Source organism: Tenrec ecaudatus, chromosome 1 (assembly GCF_050624435.1).
Source record: "Tenrec ecaudatus isolate mTenEca1 chromosome 1, mTenEca1.hap1, whole genome shotgun sequence".
Taxonomy (NCBI): domain Eukaryota; kingdom Metazoa; phylum Chordata; class Mammalia; order Afrosoricida; family Tenrecidae; genus Tenrec; species Tenrec ecaudatus.
Window position 1 is genome coordinate 77,491,845 of NC_134530.1, and position 22,451 is coordinate 77,514,295.

Genomic DNA, 22,451 nt, shown 5'->3' on the forward strand with positions numbered 1-22,451 from the left:
TAGGGTCATGCAGCTGGTTAAGTGGAGTTAGAGTTTTAACTCAGGCTAGGATTTGAACTTTCACTTAAAATATAAAGAGTGATTTCTAGAAAACAATAGAGTGATAACGATTCTGTGGACTTTAATAAATAAGGCCACTTTTTTGGTAGTATGTACAACATAACCACCTATTTTCCTTGACGGCCAGCTCAGAGGGAAAGAGGAAAGAGCTAACATTTATTTAGCACACAGCGTTTTCTACCTATTGTCAAGCTTAGTGTTCCTTGTGAACATGAGGTAAGCCCTGTCATCCCTGTTTTATAGTTGAAGAAACTGATGAAGGGGAGATTCTTCGGACCACATAACTCATGCTCTTTTCTCATCAATGAAGTTGAGTTAGAATAAAAGTAAAACAACTCATTAGGTACTTCATGGTGATTTTCATGTCAAAAGCTTTCCATTTCTGAGAGGGCTACCTCCTTTTAAAGCATGGTGCGCAAAGCAAATTTTACAAATACTTATTTCAAACAAGAAAGGTGAAAAAAGACTTGTATTTTATTTTCTTAGATAGCTAGTTCTTATTTTAAGTAATGATATATACTAAATTGGTTGTAATTTTGGACAATTTGAGTTACAGTCAACTTTGTGAAATTATATTAGAAAATTTTGCTTGTGAATGACAAATAATCTTTATAAGACCTTAGATTAGCAGTACATTAATATAGGTAAACTCTTGGTTTATAAGATTAGACATCAATCTCCTCAAGGTTTGTTTTTGTTGTCTTGTGTTAAAACATGGCCCTTGGTGCACTTTGTGGGAAGCAGAATGACGGTACTTGCCCAGAATTGGTTGAAATGTAATGCTACCAACATTGCAAAGAGCAAAAGAGATCAGTTTTTCTCAAAACTCTAGGATTAGACTAACTGGTAGGACATAATAAATACAAGTATTTGGCAATTGTGGAGCTACGAACCTCTGATTTACGTACAACCCGTAGAAATCAACCCCCATAAAGCCTATTACATTAAAAATGCTAGGTCCCTACAGTAGTTGGAAATAACAAACTGTAGTTATTTTACAACATGTATCATTATTATTATAATTCTGTATTATAATATTAAAGTACTTGAGTGTATCTGCGTTTCTTGATTGTTTTTGTGTTAGAAGTATACCCTGTATGCTAAGACATTTAACTGACATTAGAAACAAACTATACCTGACTATTCTAAGTACAGATTCAAAGTAAAGAAAAACTAGGGAACAGAACTCATTTGTAATCTGGGGCCTGCCTCTATTTCTCATTATGTTTTATATAGAAATAGCATGCGTGTTCAACAGACAAACCTAGGTTCAAAATAACCTCAGCCACTTGATGATTTTGTGCACAGCACTAATCTGTAAAATGGAGATAGTAATGCATAACTTAAACAACTTGATATTATCAAGATTTGTTGAAAGAATGAATTAGGATCAGAAGTAGTATATGTAAGCTACCTAGCACTGTATCCGATGGAGTATCATTAAATACTAATGGTAGCATGTAATTACATAATCATTTTAGAAAATTGACATTAGTTTCTTCATAAAGTGTTAATGTTTATAACTTCCTTAACATAAATCCAGTTGGATAGCTTTGTAATTTGTTTACAACCCAATAGTAGAATAAATTTATTCGCTATGGTTTCAAAAGTACTAAATCACTGCTTCTTCTGTCTAACAAAACAAATCAGAAATTGGTTACAGATGTAAATTGGCAAGTGTCTTAGCTATATAAGGCATCCATACATGTTATTAAAATCATCACATTTTCACTACATAAATGAGCAAAAATTTAAGTGTGTTAATAAATGGGATGTAATTGAATGTATTCACTATTAAAAGTTAGAGATGAGTAATAACTGCAAGGGTTTATGGGGAAGATAGGATGAGAGGACTTGGGGAGAAAACATGAATACAGGAGGGCAGAGGGAGCACTAGAACTGATTGAGATTATATAACATTTAAAAAGTGACTTAAAAAATTTTAAGTGATTTGATATGGAAGTATATGATAAGTGAATACTATATCAAGAAAACTATGAGAAAGCAAAAAAAGAAACCAACCTGACCAATGATTACCATGAGTGAAGGGGAAAGAGCTGTTGTATAGGGGCATTGAGTTTTTATCAATGGTGGTAGAATAATTTGAAAAAGATATCAATAGTGGCTGTACAGTATGAAGAGTATAATCAGTGACATAGATTTATACAAATAGGAATAGGAGAATGTTCTGTTGTGTACATTTTTGCCAGGTGAAATAAAATGAAACTAGAATATTTGCATGTTTTAAAAGCCAAATGCATCGATATTTTAGCAAATAATTCCTTTTGGGGATATTAATTCCTGAAAAGCAAGTACTATGAGGCTAAAAGAGGTTCATTTTAAAGTGAATATTAAGTGTATTTGAAATAATTTAAGTGTCCAAAATTGAATAATGATTTGTTTAAAATGATACATAAATTTAATTATTATTCAGGCAGAGCCCTGGTGGCATAGTTGTTACATGTTGGGTTGCTAACCTCAAGGTCATCAATTTGAAACCATCAGTAGCTCCACAGAAGATATGGTTTTCCATTCCCTTAAAGAGTTTGTCAGCCCACAGGACTTTGTACTATAGGATTGCTATGAATTGGAGTCGACTCTGTGAAGTTTTTCTTTTAACTTTTTTTAAATGCAGTTATTAGAAATAATTATTGTAAGGCAGTATGGAAAATGCTTATGATATAAGATTCAATCAGAAGGTAAAATCAGTTATTTTTTATTTTCAACTACAAAAATTATTCTTATGCATATGAGCAAGTATATCGAAGGGGATATGGAAAATTACAAAGAAATAATATAATTGGTAACATCCAGGATGTTTGAGTTTCTTTCAATTTTTATACTTCAGTGATTCTTATTGGTGATTGAATTAAAAATAATCAGAACCTATGAAATAGGTTTGCAAGAAAGAAAACAAACCAGCTTGAATTTTATCAAATGTGTAGAGTGAAATTAAATTTGTAGGGTACACAGGGTTAGAGAAATACTTTTAAAACACCACAGGAAGGCAGTCAGTGAAATCCAGAGAAAATTCTTTCTTTTTTAAAAATCATTTTATTGGGGGCTTTTATACAACTCTTGTTACAAACCATACATTAGTTGTATCTGACATATTCATACGTATATTCCATCGTTCTTTTCTAGACATTTACTTTCCATTGAGCCCTTGGGATCAGCTCCTCCCCCCCCCCGCCCCCCCAATCCTTGTGGTCCCCTGATAGATGGTAGATTTTTAATTATTTTCAAATCTCACACCAATCACTGTCTCCCTTCCCTCTGGCTTCTGTTGTTCTTCCCCCTGGCTGGGGGGGGTATGGTTATGTGCCATTCATTGCGTTCAGTGCCCACCTCCCTCCCCACCTCTTCTCCACCTTCACCTTACCCTTTTGATATATCTATTCCCATTCCTGTACCTGGGTTCCATGTGTTGTAAGTTTTATCTCTTGCCTATAACTATATATAGGCTCCCATCTAGTCTAGATTGGGAGATGGCACTGAAGTGATAGTGGGGGTGAGGAGGCGAGGCCTCCAGGGAACAGAGGTATATTGCATGACTCATTTAATGCTCTACTGCATCCTGATTGACTCACCCCCTCCCTGCGACCCCTCTGTGGGGTGATGTTCCATTGTCCATAGATGGGCTTTGGGTCTCCCCTCCAATCCCCCTCCATTCTCACCAATGCATTTTTGTTTGTTTGCTGTCTTGTGAATCTTCTGATACCCGTTGCCCAGTCTCAATGACACCTCACAATCCCACTGGCTGGTGTGTGTTTCTTCCATGTGGACTTGTTGCTTCACTGTTGGATAGCTGTTTATTAACAGTTTATTAAGCCTTTAAGACCCCAGACACTATATCTTTTAATAGCCGGGCACCATCCTTTGTCTTCACCACATCTGCTTATGTAGAAAATGCTTTCAATAAAATGTGTTTGGAGCAAAAATTATATAATAAAAGAGAATTGAGACATATTAACCAGTGTTTGAAGCTAATTTGAATTTTGGTTCAAGCACTACATTCAAAAATAGATGAAATAATATATATCCCTAACTTTAAATAAAATTATATATATATATATATGAGACAATGGAGAATGTAAACCCTGCATGGATATTTTATGCTATTAAAGCACCATTTGTTTGTTTTTTGAGGTGTGGCAATAGTATTACTATGTTTAAGAAATAGTTATGTTTCAGAGAGATTAAGGACCTTCAAAAAGTTTATGGGAAAATTGAATTAAAAGATAATATTCTTCCATGAACTTCTTGAAGCTCCCTCTTATATACTGAAATACTTATGGATGAATTGATAGCCAAGGTTTATTCCAAATGGAACAGAGTAGGTGAAAGTATAGATAAAATAAATGGATTTTATAATTGTTGAGCTCATGATTGATGTTCATTGCAGTTTTTTTCCTAATTTAATATGATTGACTTTTCTATAATAAGTTTAAAAATAATTCTCAGTTACAAAAATAAATGTTATATTTTAATTATTTGCCTTTTATAAATTATTATTTTATTTTTCATCAGTTTGAAGACTGAGGTCCAAGCCATGATATATATTTTTTCAAAACCATTTTATAGGTAGTTAGTACAGATAAACATATCATCACATTGTTTAATCTTATCAACACTATTGTACAGTTGGTACCACCACAGTCCCCAAAAGGTAGCACTTTTTAACCCATATAAAAAATGTCCGTTACAACAGAAAAGTGAATGAATGGAGACATCGGTCAATGTAAGATATGAAAAAAATAATAATTTATAAATTATCAAGGGTTCATGTGTGAGAACGGGTGGGAAAGGGACGGGAGGGAATGAGCTGATACCAAAGGCTCAAGTAGAAAGAAAATGTTTTGAAAATTATGATGGCAACATATGTACAAATGTGTTAGACACAATGGATGTATGTATGGATTGTGATAAGAGCTGTATGAGCCCCCAATAAAATGCTTTTTTAAATGTCCATTATAATTAAAGCAGGATAGTTATAAGATTATTGACACATGTATAACATGTATAAAAATCAGTCCAGAGTATTGAACATGAATGATATCTGATATCATATCTAGAGTTGTGAGATGAACTCTCACCTCTTTTCTAAGAATCATTCCAGCTGTGCTCCAAGATAGTTTTGTTCTTCTGGGAGTCCATGGTTATTTCAGTATTCTTTGTTAATCCCATAATTCATATGCAGTCTTCCGTATTGATTGTGCAGGTTTTACCTGCATATGAGGTAATTAAGAATACCATGTCTTGGATCAAGCATACCTGAAAAGTGACATCTTTTAACACTTTAAATAGGTCTTGTCCAGCAGATTTGCCAATGCAAGATTTCTTGAGAAAGCTGCTTCCTTTAGTGTTAACTATCCAGTGATCCACAATGCAATGAATGACTTCAATCTTCTCTCCATTTACCATGATGTTGTATCTCGGTTTGGTTGTGAGGATTTTTGTTTTTTCAATATGAGTTCTCTTGTCTTTAAGTAAGCAAGGTTGTATCATCTGCATACAGCGGATTGATAACGGGCCTCCCTCCAATCTTTTATACTACTTTCTTCTTCATATAGCTCAGTTTTTCAGTTTATTTCTCAGCATACAGATTAAGTATGGTGGAAGGTTACAACCCCTGACACACACCTTTTTGAGTTTAAACCATGTAGTTATTCTTTATTCTGTTAAAAATGACTGTCTCTTCTTTTATGTACAGATTCCACATGAACACAATTAAGTGTTCTGCCATTCCCATTCTTCTCAATTTAATCCATAGTTTATTACGATCCACATAGTCAAATGCATTTACATAGTCTATAAAGTACAAGCAAACATTTTCCTGATATTCTTGGCTTTTCAGGCAATATCTATCTTTTTTATATCATTTTATTAGGGGCTCATACAACTCTTATCACAATCCATACATACATCAGTTGTGTAAAGCACATTTGTACATTCATTTCCCTCATCATTCTCAAAACATTTGCTCTCCACCTAAGCCCCTGGCATCACCTCCTCATTTTCCCCCTTCCTCCCTCCTCTCTTCCCTCTCCCTCATGAACCCATGATAAATTTTGTCATATCTTGCCCAGTCCGATGTCTCCCTTCACCCATTTTTGTGTTGTCCGTCCCCCAGAGAGGAGGTTATATGTAGATCCTTGTAATCTGTTCCCCCTTTCCAACCCATCCTCCCTCCATCTTCCCAGTGTCGCCACTCACACCACTGGTCCTGAAGGGATCATTCACCCAGGATTCCCTGTGTTTCCAGTTCCTATCTGTACCAGTGTACATCTGCTGGTCTAGCCAGACTTGTAAGGTGGAATTGGGATCATGATAGTGGGGGGGGGGGGAGAGGGAAGAAGCATTTATGAACTAGAGGAAAGTTGTATGTTTCATCATTGCTATATTGCACCCTGACTGACTCATCTCCTCACCGAGGCCCTTCTGTAAGGGGATGTCCAGTGGCCTACAAATGGGCCAGCCCCCATTCACAATGATATGATTTTTTTGTTCTGATGATGCCTGATACCTGATCCCTTCAACACCAGCCTGTGACCACACAGGCTGGTGTGCTTCCATGTGGGCTTTGTTGCTTCTTAGCTAGATAGCTGCTTGTTTACCTTCAAGTCTTTGAGACCCCAGACTCTATATCTTTTGATAGCCTGGCACCATCACCTTTCTTCGCCACATTTGCTTATGCACCCATTTGTCTTCAGCAATCCTATCAGGGAGGTGAGCACACAGTGATATGATTTTTTGTTCTTTGATGCCTGATAACTGATTCCTTCAACATCCTTTGATCCCTTTGGCACCTCGTGACCACGCAGGATGGTGTGCTGCTTCCATGTGGGCTTGGTTGGTTCTGAACTAGATGGCCGCTTTTTTACTTTCAAGCCTTTAAGACCCCAGAACTATATCTTTTGATAGCCAGGCACCATCAGCTTTCTTTACCACATTTGCTTATTCACCTACTTTGTCTTCAGCGGTTGTGTTGGGAAGGTGAACATCACAGAATGCCAATTTAATAGAAGAAAGTATTTTTGCATTGAAGGAGTACTTGAGTAGAGGCCCAATGTCCTTCTGTTGCTACCTTAATACTAAACCTATAAATATAGGCACATAGATCTATATTTACATATGTACATGCCTTTATTTAGACCTCTATAAATGCCCTTTGCCTCCTAGCTCTTTCCTCTGTTTCCTTTGACTTTGCTCTTGTCCCACTATCATGCTCAGTCTTCATTTGGGTTTCAGTAATTCCTCTTGGTTACATGACCCTTGATCACACCCTACCAGGCTTCCTACACCCTCTTTACCACTGATTTGGATCACTTGTTGGGTCTCTGGGTGTGCTAACACAACAACCTTTCCCCCCCACCTCCCCCTCTCCCATGTTCCCCGGAACTGTCAGTCCATTCTCCTCCAGATTGTTCATCCAGCCTATCTTATTTAGACAGACCTGTGGAGATAATAACATGCACAAAAACAAGACAGCAAAACCAAGCAACAATATACAACAAAACAACAACGAGCAATGACAAAAACAAAACACAACAAGAAAGAAAAGCTTGTAGTTAGTTGAAGGACTGTTTATTGGCCTTTAGGGGTGTTTTGCAGTCCAGTCTGTTGGGGTACCAAGCCCTGGCCCCAGAGTCCACCTTTGGCATTCTCTATGGACCTCGCCGCTCCATTCCCTTCTGTTGCACCCCCTTAGTGCTAAGATCTATCTGATATTAGCAATGACATCATCCCTTGTTCCAGATCTCCTGAATCCATTTTGAATTTATGACAGCTCCATGTCAATGTATTGTAACTGTTGTTTTTTAAAATTTTTTCTTCCACAGAACTTTACTTGTGTGTGATATTAATGATATTGTTTGATAATTTTTGCTTTCTGTTGAGTCACTTTTCTCTAGAATGGCACAAATAGATGTATTTTGGTCCGTTGGCTTGCTGACCATTTTCTAAATTTCTTGCCTTAGATTGATCAGTGGTTCTAGCACTTCATCACTTTTTTTAACATTCCAATTGGTGTTCTTGTCACTTCCTAGAGCCTTATTTTTCACTAATGCCTTCAGTGAAGTTTGAACTTCTTCTTTCAATAACATTGGTTCTTGCTCATATGCTACCTCTTGCAATGGCTATATGCTGATCAATTCTTTTTGGTAGAGTGGCTCTGTGTATTCTTTCATTTATTGGACATGTTTATTGATATTTAAAATACATTGAATGCAATTCATTTGTTAAATCATATTAAAAAGGGTTGTGCAATCATCACCACAGTCAATTTTTGAACATTTTCTTCTTTGTAGTCCTCATCGCTGTTAACCTTCTATCCTCTCTTTATTCCCCTTCCATCCCTGTGTCATTCCATACATTGCCTATTGAATCCTTCAATATTACAATTCAGAGCTTGATTATTTTCTTCGGTTGTTTCAGCTTGAGCTATGCTGTTTTCTTCCCTTTTAGTTTCCTAATTCCAGGTCTTTGCACATATTGTAAGGCTTTTCTTGTCTTCTCGGACTGCCTTCTGTTTTAGGTATTTTTCTCTTATGAAATGTTAATATTCTCACTAGGCTTTTTATCTCCACTTGCTTCTCAGTGTGTCATCACGTGGTGACTTGTGTGCTGTTATGATGCTGGAAGCTATGCCACTGGAATTTAATAAGCTTTGTTCCACCCAAGCCAACCCCCAGTTTAGCCTGAAATCCCCCTGCCCTACATTTAGAATGCAAAAGTGTTTTCCCTTTGCTGTGTTAAAAAGGTCAAAATTATTAGTACCACCCACAGAGCCTTGGTGTAATGTGGCCGCATCTCATTCTAGGTGTCCTTTAACTCTCAAGGTCTCTAGCCACAGTAACTTTGTTTCAGTTCCCTAGTTAGTAAAGCTGTTCTTCCACTTGTTTGACCCATGCATATGGTACTTCCTGTGCATATTGTTCTTACTCTCCTTGGTACTTCTTGATACTAGAAAATTCTTATACCCTCCTGATGACAAATAAGGAAAAGTCAATTCTGAAAATTAGAATGAAATCTGTAAATTGTTAGGCAATTATATAGTGGTTAACAGCAGAACCTTTGGGGTCAAATAAACTTATTATGTAACTTACTAACTATAATACCTTGGCCAATTTTATTTGATCTGTATGTTAAGAATAAATGAGTACCTTCTTAAACATTTTAAGATTAAATGAGATAATACTTGTAAAATGCCTGGTGTTTAACAGGGAATCTAGGATAGATGAACCCTCAGGACCAATAGTAAGAGTGGCGCTACCGGGAGGGAAGCGGGGGTAGAAAGGGGGAACCAATCTTCGGGATCTACATTTAACCCCCTCTCTGGGAGATGGATGAGCAACAGGAAAGTGTGAAGAGAGACGCCGGGCAGTGTAAGATAAGATAAAATAATAATTTATAAACTATTAAGGGTTCATGAGGGAAGGGGGGGCGGAGAGGGAGGGGGAAGGAAAAAAGGAAAATGAGTTGATTCCAGGAACCCAAGTGGAAGGCAAATTTTGAGAATGATGAGGGCAACGAATGTATAAGGGTGTTTTATTTAATTGATGTAGTATGGATTGTGATAGAGTTGTATGAGCCCCAATAAAATGATTTTTTTAATTGCCTGTTGTTTATACACTTTGCTGTGAACTTGAGCAAGCCATTTAACCACCCAAGCTTATCGTGTTGTGTTTTCTTTCTTTTTTGGTTTCTAAGACTGTAAATCTTTTTTTTTCCCAACACAATTGTTATTGGATTCGACCCACCCAGATCTCCACTTTTTTTAAATTTTATTTTTAAACATTTTATTAGAGACTCATACAACGCTTATCACAATCCATACATACATCAATTGTATAAAGCACATCTGTACATTCTTTGTCCTCATCATTTTCAAAGCATTTGCTCTCCACTTAAGCCCTTTGCATCAAGTCCTCTTTTTTCCCCTCCCTCCATGCTCCCCCTCCCTCTTTTTCTTTTAAAAAAGATAATTTTATTGGGAACTCATACAACTCTTAACACAATCCATACATACATCAATTGTATAAAGCACATTTGTATATTCGTTACCCTCATCGTTCTCAAAATATTTGCTCTCCACATAATCCCCTGACATCAGCTCCTCATTTTTTCCGCTCCCCCTTCCCTCATGAACCCTTGATAATTTATAAATTATTATTTTGTCATATCTTGCTCTGTCAGACGTCTCCCTTCACACACTTTTCTGTTGTCTGTCCCCCTGTTTTGTGTTTTCAGATGGAAAATGCAGACAATATATCCCATTCTTCCTACTTCACAAAATTTTTTTCGATAATTGAAGTTCTCTGAAAAGTGTAAATAGGTAACCATACTAGCTAGATATATTAATTATATTGCTATGAAAGAAGATGGTGATCTCATTTTGTCAGTAATATACCCTCATTCTTTGATGTTGGATACTTCTTTGTCGTCAAAATTGTTGAAGTAGAATTTACCCTACTGTGAACAGTTGTCTGCTTTCAGTGATAAAGTGTCCAAATGAATCCTTAGGAAAATAGACCTTAATAGAAATCTAAGGAGATGCTTCTTGCCCTGGTGTAAAAGGAATGAGAGAGAGAAAGATAACTAGGAGCAAAGCCCCGAAAGTACGAATGAGGGAGACACTCAGCCTGACCAGTTTTGATTGCCTGTTCTGATTTCCTATAGCTTGGGTTGTGTTGAAGGAGAGCTGGTGGTATAGTGGATTATGCATTGGACTGTTAAACATAAGCTCAGCAATTCGAGCCCATTAACTGCCTTGGGAGAAAGATGAGGCTTTCTGCTCCCATAAAACTTTATGGTCTCAGAAACCCACAGAAGTAGTTCTACTCTGTCCATAGGGTCATTATGAGTTAGGATAGACTGAGTGGCATTGAGTTTGGTGCCATGCTTACTTTTATGATTGGTTTGTATATTTTGATTTATCCTTACCTGGCCATCGTAAAAAAACAGTTAGAAGGCTAGTGTGACCATTCCATATATAAGAGTAGTGAAATACAAGTCAGAACCCAGAAATCCCTATCTCTAGATATTTCATCCTGCTACATTGCTTTTAGTAGCCATAATAGCACAGTGGTTAAGCTCTAGGTTGCCAACCAAATGGTTGGAGGTGTGAACCCAATATCTCCAAGGAAAGAAGATATGATAGTCTGCTTCCATAAAGATAACAGCTTTGGAAACCATATGAGTAGTTAGACTCTGCCCTTTAAGGTTATTATAAGTTGACATTTAGTTTAGGCAATGGGTTTTTGTTGTTCATTTTTATATTGTTTTTAAAAATAGGAATAGCAGATGTAATGATCAGTAAATACTAGTGTCATGTAATCATATAGGAATTTGCGTAATGACAGCACTGATGTTTGTTCTCCCTCTTATTTATAATGTGATCTTAGATGTGATCTTGACTAAGATTTTTATTTTCAGCCAACACTTTCACTTATTACTGACAGACTTGTTTTCAAATTGGGTTTCCTGTCCTGAGCTGCATTTAAAATTTTTTTAATTATTTTTTTTAATTTTATATTGTGAATTTGGTAAAGTTTACAGATCAGATCTGTTTTCCATTAGAAAACAAGCCATACGTTTTTTGTTTCATGTCATTGATTTTAATATAATATGCAAGCAACACTTCTCATTCCTCGTTCTCCCTTTTTTAAACCCTTGTCATTCCTCCTCCTCTCCTAACCCTTGCTACCTTCTGAACATTGCCTTTGAGCAAATGCTGCCCTTTTCCTCTCAAAAGCTTGATGGTGTCAAGTGGTGCCCAAACCTCCTTAAAGGATCTCTGGTGGTGTCGTGGGTTATGAGTTGGGCTGCTAACCACAAGGTCAGCAGTTTGAACCCACCAGTTGCTCAGTGGAAAAAAAGATGAAGTTTTCTGGTCCTGTAAAGTTTTGCATCCTTGGAAACCACAGGAACCTTTCTGTTCTGTCCAGAGATCCCTATGAGTCAGAATTGATGAAATGGCAGTGAGTTTTGGTATCTCTCTAATGTTATTGTTCATCTTATGAATCTATTGTTTTGTTAAAAACTCAGCCATCTGGGTGAATTTAAGTCCATGCCTTGCAGGTGACTAACAGCCATACATAGTCTCAGAGGCTCCACTAGTATTTATTTTATTAGTAAACTTGATCTTTTAAAAATGATTGTGAGTTTTCTTCCTCATCCCTCCCACATACTCTATCCAGACCCTTCTTTGGTGACCCTTTTCAGAGTTGTTGGTAGTAGTAGCCAGGCCCCATCTTATTTGTTTGGTCACAGAGACATGGAGGCTGAATGCCCAGTGGTCCATTAGTACTTTGGTCTAATTTTTTTAAATGTATATTTGATTTTCTTCATTCTTCTTTGCTCCCAAGGAGGAGATCAGTAGTTTAACCCTATGGTCACTTACTAGATTTTAAGACCCTAGTCACTACGCATCAAAGTAGGATGTGGAACATTTTCTTGTGAACTGTGTTGTGCAAATTTGACCTTGATATTTCCCTCAACTATAGTCCAGAGTTCTCAGGCTTAGTGACTCATTTCCTCAAGATGCTTAGTTGTGGATAAGAAGTTTCATAACTTTGCTTCCTATATGTTCTATATTTATGAATATATGAGGGGCCTTCAAAAGTTGTAAAAAAATAAATTTTTCTAATTTTTGAAGCCCCCTCTTATTTGTAGCATAAATACTTAATGTACATAAATACTTAGAAATATCATTTGTTAAACATATATATTCATGAGAATCACTTGAAGTTTTTGGTAAATCAGTTCCTTCTCGGTCAGTAATGTTTCATATGCTTCACTCCCCTTGTTTTGGAATCCTAAGTAAATGACTGTGTTCTTTTTACCCACAGGTCTTCTGTGCTTCCTGCTGTAGCCTGAAATGTAAACTGTTATACATGGATAGAAAAGAAGCTAGAGTTTGTGTCATCTGCCACTCAGTACTAATGAATGGTAAGTCTTAGCATGGCTTGCTTTTACAGTTACTGAAGCAGAACAGGAGAATTCCTTTGGAAAGGCTGCTGTTTTTACTGTCCTTTCTTTAGAAGTTGCTCATTTTCTCAAATGTCATAACTATTCTACAATTTTGAAAATATCATAGCATTGCAGAATTCTTGTGCCTAATTTACTGAATGAATGCTAAAGCCAGGTAAGTTTGGCTGGAAAAGTGGAACTTCTTGTTTAAATTCAGTGCCTTGTAGCTGTTAACGTATCTGCTAGGGAGAAAGGCATAATGGCAGCCGGCAATTACTAGCCACCTAGATGATGATCTATTTAAATTGGGCCAAAATTTTCCTTTAAAGATAAACTGTCTAGGGAATATCTTAATTACATAGAATACATTTTTCTTAATACCTTATTATATTCATCCTGTTAAAAATAAACATTTTAGCATACTGGATCGATGATAAAATTTCATTTATCAGTTGCCTCCTTAATGCTGCTTATATTTATGTTAAGGATAATGTTTTTGAATTTATTTGTCACATTGTAAAAAGAATATTGGTAGATAATTTAATTTATCCAATGCACATCTTTTATGGAACTGGAAATAAATTCAAGAGGATATAAATTTTAAAGTGAGTATTCTTATAAAGAGATATAAATAAAAGTGGTCAGGCTATAGTATTTTCTCTTTGAATGCATCTTTGTACAGCTGCCAGATTATCACTAAACCCATTGCTGTGACTATGAACTATTACTAGAATCAGACACACCACTGCTGCCCGAGGCAGAGACTTACCTGCTGAGACCTTTCCTGCTCTGTCTGTCTGCATTGCTCATAGTAATGTTTTCCTGTTGCTGGCTTATTAACCTATTGCATGTAAGTTAATCTAATGTGTTCAAATCTCCTGTGATCCACTCAGTTTCCTCCCATTTCTGAATTCTTATCATTTTGATCAACTATGATGTGTTTTTTTCTACTCTTATGAGCCGCTTTTTCAGTGGTGGTTATTTCACTGGTTGCTCAGTTGGCGATATTTATTCCACTGCTTTCATTCTCTTAAATATATCCCCACATAAGAGCATGCTGCTTAATTATGGTAACTAATGCCTCCTTTATTAGCTAATTGATAGCTAATTATTATTACTTGGCATAGTTAAAGATGAAGGAAATGGTAGAGGATTCGTATGAAATACTTTTTATTAAGTGAAGGAGACCCTTAACAGGGGATCCTTAAGGTAATCGGCACTTCCTGGTTTTTCCAGCGTCTTTCCACTCGCATGGCTTAGTTCAGTCTTTTCCTAACTATTTAATTTGATGCGCATCAGTGTACCCTGTTTCTTTTTCCTTTTCTTGTTTTCTCTTCCTCCTTCCCTCTCTTCCTACCAGTGCTTTCTGGGGAATAGAGCTTTTGTTACTAGTTTTGTCTTGCAGTTTGGAGATGATAAATATTCAAAATCTTATGGATCATTCTTTTTATATTTAATGAGATTTTTGAAAAGTTTTTTTTTTAATTGCTGATTTCTATTCCTAGGCATGTGGTATTGCCTAAACTTAGAAGATAACATTTAATAGCTTTTATTTTTATAGTACTTTTCATCCTACTGTCTTTAAAGATAGTAATTGATAATATCAGTATTTAGCTAGTAACATTTTAGGGTATTTACAATCTTAACAAATTTTTAATCATTTATGTTGTTGGACACACATTTTCATGTCCAAATGGGTACTGTGCTATGGAAACACATCAAATATAGGTAATGGTTGTTATTGCTAGATGCTTTTACCCAGGGTGATAATTATACAAAAGGGGAATTCGCAATAATGCTGAAATATGATCTCCTGGTCTTGAGATTTCAGGATTTTCCATATGAGATTTTACTTAAAATCCTGAAAGTCCTGAAATGGAACCCTCAAACATCATATAATGGAGTAATGATATTTTAGCCCCTGATTTTGATTGTTGATAGAATTATATAAAAGACATTTAAACGAACAAACGAAAAAGGACATATGCTATCCCAGTTGAAAATTGTTCGTAGATTTGATGTTGCTTAGAAACCCTCATAAGGAAATGTTAGTCTCTCTTTTAAAGAATTCTGAAGCTTAGTCATTAACCTCAGACTGATCTATAAACCTAGTATCAGACAAGTCATATGATTTTTTAAATTTGTTCCACTCTAATAGTTTACTTAGCTAAGTGGTGTCCTTTATTGACTCACACCACCTATCTTCTTAATGCCGTCATTAGCTGGAAGAAACATGCTATGTTGTTAATGAGGAGGAGCTGCATTTATTTACCCAGTATTGTGGAGGTCTTGATGTCCATATTTTGCAATCCATTCACATTGATTGTGTCTGTATTTGCTTTAGCTCAAGCCTGGGAGAACATGATGAGTGCCTCAAGCCAGAGCCCTAACCCTAACAATCCTGCTGAATACTGTTCTACTATCCCTCCCTTGCAGCAAGCTCAGGCCTCAGGAGCTCTGAGCTCGCCACCTCCCACTGTGATGGTACCTGTGGGAGTTTTAAAGCACCCTGGAGCAGAAGGTAGGGGATCATGTGCTATTCTCTCTCTTTTTCCTCACCAAGTTGCTCTGAAAAGGTGCTGATAATGACTTTACAGCACAGATCTTTAGAACACTGCAGATAAGTAAGTCCCTTTGGGTGGTTATACAAGTGGAAGAACAAGGTGAGAAATGTGTTGAAACTATTTCTGGGCAGGTAAAGAAGAATATTGTGTTGTCTGATATTTTGAAGACACTTCTGAAAATATGCCAATCAATTTAAGAATGGAGTACTTACACTGCTTTTACTTAAAAAGAAGAACCAAAATGGAAGTCAACCTACAGAAGTCTATCCTTATACCTATCTCAGTGTTCTCTGTAGCTGTTTTAGAAGTGATGAAAGTGAGAGTTCTTCCTGACCAACATGTTTCAATATTGTGTTTCAACAATATACACATTGCCATCTGCCCTTTCATTTGTACCTTGTTCATACACAAATATAAAATGATTGTTAGGCACATAACCAATACCAAACCAACTCCAGTCAAGAAGATTCTAACTTAAAGAGTACAATTGCTAAATAGAATTTCCAAGACTAAATCATTACAGGAAAAGATAACCTCTTCTTTCTCCCACTGAATGGTTGGTGCCCTTGTGATTAATAGGCCACTTCTTAACCCACTGCACCACCAGGACTCTTTGTTAGGCTATTAGACCTTTATAAAACTAGGACTCTCAGTCTGATTATATATATCATATGACAGGTAGAAAATTGTAGGCATTCAAGTGACTTTGGTTTATTATGTCTTTGTGGTTTTGATTTTGTCAAATGAAAGATATTTTGTAAGGTTGAGAGTATAAGGAGAAAAAATTATTTATTTCCTGAAAGTGGTCTTGTTAGGTTTCCCTTGATAATTAAAGCCTGTCTTCCTTCATTCGCATTATGTCTTCTGTTCCCTTCCCTGGCTGAAGAGGCTTGGTCCTTTTTGAAGATCAAAGGCTATTGTCACCATCCTCTTCCCCTTTTTCCTTCTCTTCAGGTCATTCCTCACGCATGTTCCTTGTGTTTTTATGAATTCAGGTTTTCTTTCTAAAAATCTTTCTTCTCTTTATTTCATTTGTTGATTTTGCTATTCTTTCTGTGTCTCTTTGTTTCGGTTGGTTGAATTGATTTCCATAAGTGGATTTAAACAGATCATTCAGACTCAGTTTTCCCTGTCTTTTTATAAAAATGCTACCTACTCGGCACTACCAGATCAGTCTTTTTCTTCTTCTATAATGCTTTAGCCAAAGATCTGGTCAATTTGCTTAAATTCTTAGATATCTATGTCAATTCTTCCTTTATTAATTAATATAATTCTTCAGTGTTCTTTGGGGTCATCTTTGGCTTTAAAAATATTTTTCCAGGTATGTGAGTCCTGAGAAACTTTTACTTTTAGGTGTAGAGTTAATTACTAGGGTTGTTTTTTGTTTTCCCTGTTATTAACTTACTTCCTAAGCCCCTAAAAAAAAAAACCTTCCTTAGTTTCTTGGCAGTGATGTGGAGCAGAGTATATAACATAGTTATGGTTGAATTTAAGAGATCTTAACATTTTAAAGCAAAGTGTTGTGAATCTTTGCCTATAAATATCAGAACTAAAGTATATTAAATGTTTATTTTTGCTTATTTATAACCACTTTTACACACAATTACAGTTCTAATTATTATAATTTTAAGATGCTAAATAATGATTTCTTTGTACATCTGGAATTGCTGACCTTCTCTTCATTGATGTTAGAAAGTGTACCAATGGCACATTGATAATCTGTTTTATTTTTCTGGCCCCTCAAGTGGCTCAGCCCAGAGAGCAGAGGCGTGTTTGGTTTGCTGATGGGATCTTGCCTAATGGAGAAGTTGCTGATGCTGCCAAATTAACAATGAATGGAACTTCCTCTGCAGGAACCCTAGCTGTGTCCCATGACCCAGTCAAGACAATAACTACCAGTCCTCTACCAGCAGAGGTAAGAAAACAAACAGCAGCCAACAGAGTACCTTACTTTAACCAGCATTACCCACCATTGTACTACCTCTGTCTTGCGTTTTTTCTAAGTTCAGTGACCTTTCTGTGGAGCCCTATAGGCCTGCAATACCATTTAATATAGTCAGATACCAAATTACCTGCGTAGAATACACACATGGTAATGTGTTTCTTATGTAGAACTGTTTACAAATACACCCTGGCAATTTTGAAATGTCAAATCAATCATTGCATATCACTTTCTGTGACTCTCCAAATTTCTTCCATTTTTTTCTTCCTGAGACCCAAGATACTCAAGACCTCACCACGGTACAGTGTTTCTCTTGTGTTACTTTTGCTTCCTCTATTGTTTGCTATAAACATTCTCATTTACCTAGATCTTAATTTTCTTATTAGAGTCTACCTTTTCCAGGTAGCACTTGGATTGTATTACTTCTAGTAAAACAAAAAAAAACTTTTGATGGAAATATAATTCTATTGCATTTGCTTTAAGAAAAGTATGTTTAACAAAATGTGTGTGTGTGTATTTCTTTCAGGTTTTTAGATAAAAGGGGAAACTAAGACTTTCCCCAGCTCCTGCCTCTCATTCCTGTATAAGCCACTCATTCCCTATGTGTGTAACATCAGCTGTTCTTACATATTTAGAAGTTTTACAGGAGACAGGTTCTTAGGAAGATTTTTCTTAGGTAAAGTTATCCTTGAGGGAATCCTGACCCCTTGATATATTGTTTTAAACATTGTTCCTCAGGTACCATGGTGGACTCTTATGAGGAGGAGGCAATAGGAAGGTGGCTGAAGAATGCCTTTGTTTTACTTTCTGTTTTACCTATTGTGTTTCCACATAAAAATTTTAAATGACATTCTAAAGCTTAAAAGTAAGTTGGAAACCACTGGCCTAATGGATGGGAGACTGAAGGAAACTGGTTTATACTTTGCCCTCACCTCCGCCAAATCTTTTTTTTTAAATCATTTTATTGGGGCTCGTACAACTCTTATCATAATCTATGCATACATCCATTGTGTCAAGCACATTTGTATATTTGTTGGCATCATTATTCTCAAAACGTTGGCTTTCTACTTAAGCCCTTGGTATCAGCTCCTCATTTTCCGCTCCTTCCCTGCCACATCCCTCATGAACCCTTGATAATTTATAAACTATTATTATTTTGTCATATCTTACACTCTCTGACGACTCCCTTCACCAACTTCTCTGCCCGTGTCCCAGGGAGACTTCTACCAAATCTTATAGGTTTGTGGCACCAGTCACAATTTGGGGCCTAATGGAAATTTCTTTCCTTGTGGGTGGGGGGGGGTGTCTAATTATCAGAAGAGGATAACTATCAACTATTAATTTTTGGAGTAAATGAGAGAATAGTGATCCCCTTTCTATTGCTAGTTGGTCCCCTAAATTTAGTCATCAGTGTTTTAAGACTGTTATTCCAGTTAAATATGCATATGAAAAAAATACCAAACAAATAAACAAACCCTGCTGGCTCAGTAGTTAAGCACTTAACTACTAATAGAAAGGTTGTTGATTTGAGCCCAACTGCCCACTCCAGGAGAGAAAGATGCCCCTGTCTGCTTCTCTGAAGATCACAGCTTCGGAAACCTTGAGGAGCAGTTCTGCTCTGGCCTGTGGCGTCACTATGAGTCGGAATCGACACATAATGAAAAAAATAAAAAGAACCGAACCAAAGTACTGGTAAAGGTTTTACTCCTAAGTTGTCATAGATTTATTAAACTATTTACATTTATGTTCATTGATTTGGCTCCTATAGAATTTTAAAATTTGGTCATAATTGAAATAACATGTTAAAATTAGATTTATTGACATACAGAATGGAATTTCCTGTTTGGTGAAGGGACACTACTAAGGCTTGGAAAATAGTTGGGGGAGCTAGAAAGCCCCAATTTGAAAGAAAGAAAAAAATTTTGTGTTAATCTTTTTTTAATGTATAAATCATTTTAAGAAAGAAAATTTTAACTTTAATATCTGCCTTCCAAGTATTTCTAAGTCTTCTTTCATTCTTCTTTGTAAGGTTTTTTAATAGTTATTAACGTCAAGAACCAGAACTTTGTCTTATCTTCTTTGTATAACTAACTGCACAGTGACTTTCTCAAGAAAGTTTTTTTTTGCCAAATCTTTATTGAGAAAAAATTTCAAATTCACAGAAACGTTACTCTAATAGTACAACAAACATTCATAGTCTTTGTCTTTATTTATCAATTCTCCTTTTGCCATATTTGCTTTACGTTTGTACTCATACATATATATGTACACAAATACACATGTTGGTGATGGTGAGCCATTTGAGAATCAGTTTCATTCGCCATATAATACTGAACCATGTTTCCTGTTTTCTGCCCTGAACATATGATTTTAGAAGCTAATCAGGCTCAAGGTCTGATTAGTACTTGAATGGGAGAACAAAATTACTAATATTGCTATACTACTACCATATGAAGAACTCAATATTATATGATACTGTTATCTAATGTATAGTAAATGTTAACTTTTCACCAATTATCCCTACAAAGTTCTTAGTTTTAATTTACACAAACACTCAAAAATTTTTAATGGATTCATTATTATTTTAATCATACTATATATTGTTTATTTATCTTTAACTTTACAAATCAGTATTATTGCAATTAAACATTTCAGTAATTTTCTGTTGCAAGCATCATGACAAAATTTTAAATCTTCATGTGGTGTAATACACTTTATATTTTATTAAACTATTTTATAAAATGTCTGAGGAAATGTGCTCATGCAATTTTCTCTCTTTTAAATGGTTTATTGGCATATAATTTGCATATTGTTCAATTCAATAGTTAAGCCACATTAAGAATTGCAGTCATCACCACATAATTTTAGAATATTTTCTTCATTTTTTTTTCAAATAATAAACATGGCTTTATTTTTTGCGCGCGTTCTGTAATCAGCCACTGCGTTCACTTCCAGGTAGCTTCCTCATTGGGTCTCAACTCCCTTTTAAATAATAAACTCTTATTCCGGAAGGCAGTCAGGTTCTCATCATTCTTTCTGTCCAGATAACATCCAACGACAAATCCCATAGGGACCAGGATGTGGACCCAGTGGTCACGCACCATCTGAATTAAATTCATCATGATTGCTGTGCCCGGGTGCCAGCCACGACCCCACGGACCCAAGGGCAGAGGCGAGCTGGGCCTCCGGCGCGGGCGGAAGCTGGGGCCTCAGGCTCTATTTTCTTCATTTTTATACTCATCATTTTTAACTCCTCATTTCCCCAAAACTCTCCTGCCATACTCCCAAGAAACCATTAATCTAGTTTACTGTCCTTGTAGAATTACCTATCCTGGATTTTATATATAGAAAAACATGTTTTAAAAAACTAACCACCTGGAGACTCAGGGTCGGGATTGGTCCACTCTGACCACACCACACGGAGGGAAAACACTAAGGGCACGCAGCAGAGCAGCGGGGGGAGCAGAGGAGGGAGCTCCTGAGGGAGTGCAATGGATAGACTTTGGGGCCAGAGCGTGGCACCTCCTCAGACTTGACTGGAGGATACTCCTAGAGGTCAAAAAACAGACCTTGATCTATTTACAAGTTTTGGGTTTTTAAAATTTCTTTCTTTATTTATTTTTGGTCATTGGTTTTCTTTATTGTTGTCATTGTTGTGTTCTCTTTTGTCACTTTGTCTTGCTTTGCCTTGATTTTTTTTGTGTGTATTATTATCTCTGCAGATCTGTCTAGATAAGATAGGCTGGATAAACAGTCTGAAGGAGAAAACCCGGACCGATGGTTGGGGGGGGGGGAGACATGGGAGAGGGGGAGGTGGGGGAAAGGAGGTGGTGTTGACAAACCTAGGACAAGAGAACAAGTGATCCAAATTAGTGGCAAGGAGGTTGTGAGAGACCTAGTAGAGATTCATCAGGGCAGTGTAGCCAAGAGAAATTACTGAAACCCAAATGAAGGGTGAGCATGATAGTGGGACAAGAGGAAAGTCAAAGGAAATAAAGAACTAGGAGGCAAAGGGCATTTATAGAGGTCTAAATACAGGAAAGTACATATGTAAATATATTCATATAGGTTGATGTGCGCATATATTTATAGGTTTAGTAATAAGGTAGCAGATGGACATTGGGCCTCCACTCAAGTACTCCCTTAATGCAAATAAAAACAACAACCACTCATGAGGAACATACTCCTCTGAATAATCACCCATACAAGAACAAAGTGGCAGCATTTGGCCAAAAGCAAAGCTCACAGTGCAGCGTGGGGCAGGAAAGGACAAGTGGAAATGGGGACCCTGGAGAAGAGGTGAGAAGAGTACTATTACTTTGAGGGAATTGCAGCTAGTGCTATCAAACAAAATGTGTGGAAGTTGTTGATTTGGAAAATGAATTTGTTTTGTAAACTTTAATCCAAACTGTAATAAAAAAAATATAAGCAAATAACTACAGTGCTTATACAATTATGATTTTCTCTTTTTCACCTGTTAGTTTGTGTGATAAGTTCTTCTTTTTATGGTGGATAAAATTTATATATATATATAAAATTTGTCAATAATCATTATAAGTATATAATTATGTGACATAAATTATGTTCATAATGTTGCACAACTATTGCCACTGTCTTTTTCCAAATTTCTGTTACACCAAACTGAACTTCTACCCATTTACCAATAACTTCTCACAATTCTTTTCCTCTTAGTAACTTGTGATCTATTTTCTGTCTTTGAATTTGCCTGCTCTAGCTATTTCAAAGAACTGGAATCACAATGTATGCCGTTCTGTGGCTAGCTTATTTTACTGAGCATGTTTCTAAGATGCATCCATATTATGGCATGTATCACTATTTTTATGGCTAAATAATATTTATATGTATACATATATATACCTTATCAGGCATTCTTCAAAGAAATGATAAATACT

At 36.2% G+C, this 22,451-nt stretch overlaps 2 protein-coding genes across 4 annotated transcripts in view; one reads left to right on the forward strand and one right to left on the reverse strand.

Annotated features, from left to right (window-relative positions):
- Positions 1-22,451, forward strand: part of ZFYVE9 (zinc finger FYVE-type containing 9) — a 206,383-nt gene that overhangs the window by 101,652 nt on the left and 82,280 nt on the right. For all 3 annotated transcript variants that reach the window (XM_075555965.1, XM_075555982.1, XM_075555974.1), the window contains 3 exons: positions 12,912-13,011; positions 15,377-15,553; positions 17,342-17,511. In XM_075555965.1, coding sequence (XP_075412080.1) covers positions 12,912-13,011; positions 15,377-15,553; positions 17,342-17,511 — 447 coding nt within the window. The remainder of the gene's footprint in view (positions 1-12,911; positions 13,012-15,376; positions 15,554-17,341; positions 17,512-22,451) is intronic.
- On the reverse strand, positions 20,411-20,734 carry LOC142454754 (NADH dehydrogenase [ubiquinone] 1 beta subcomplex subunit 1). The gene has a single exon (XM_075555992.1). The coding sequence runs from the start codon at positions 20,658-20,660 to the stop codon at positions 20,484-20,486; it is 177 nt and encodes a 58-aa protein (XP_075412107.1). The 5' UTR covers positions 20,661-20,734; the 3' UTR covers positions 20,411-20,483.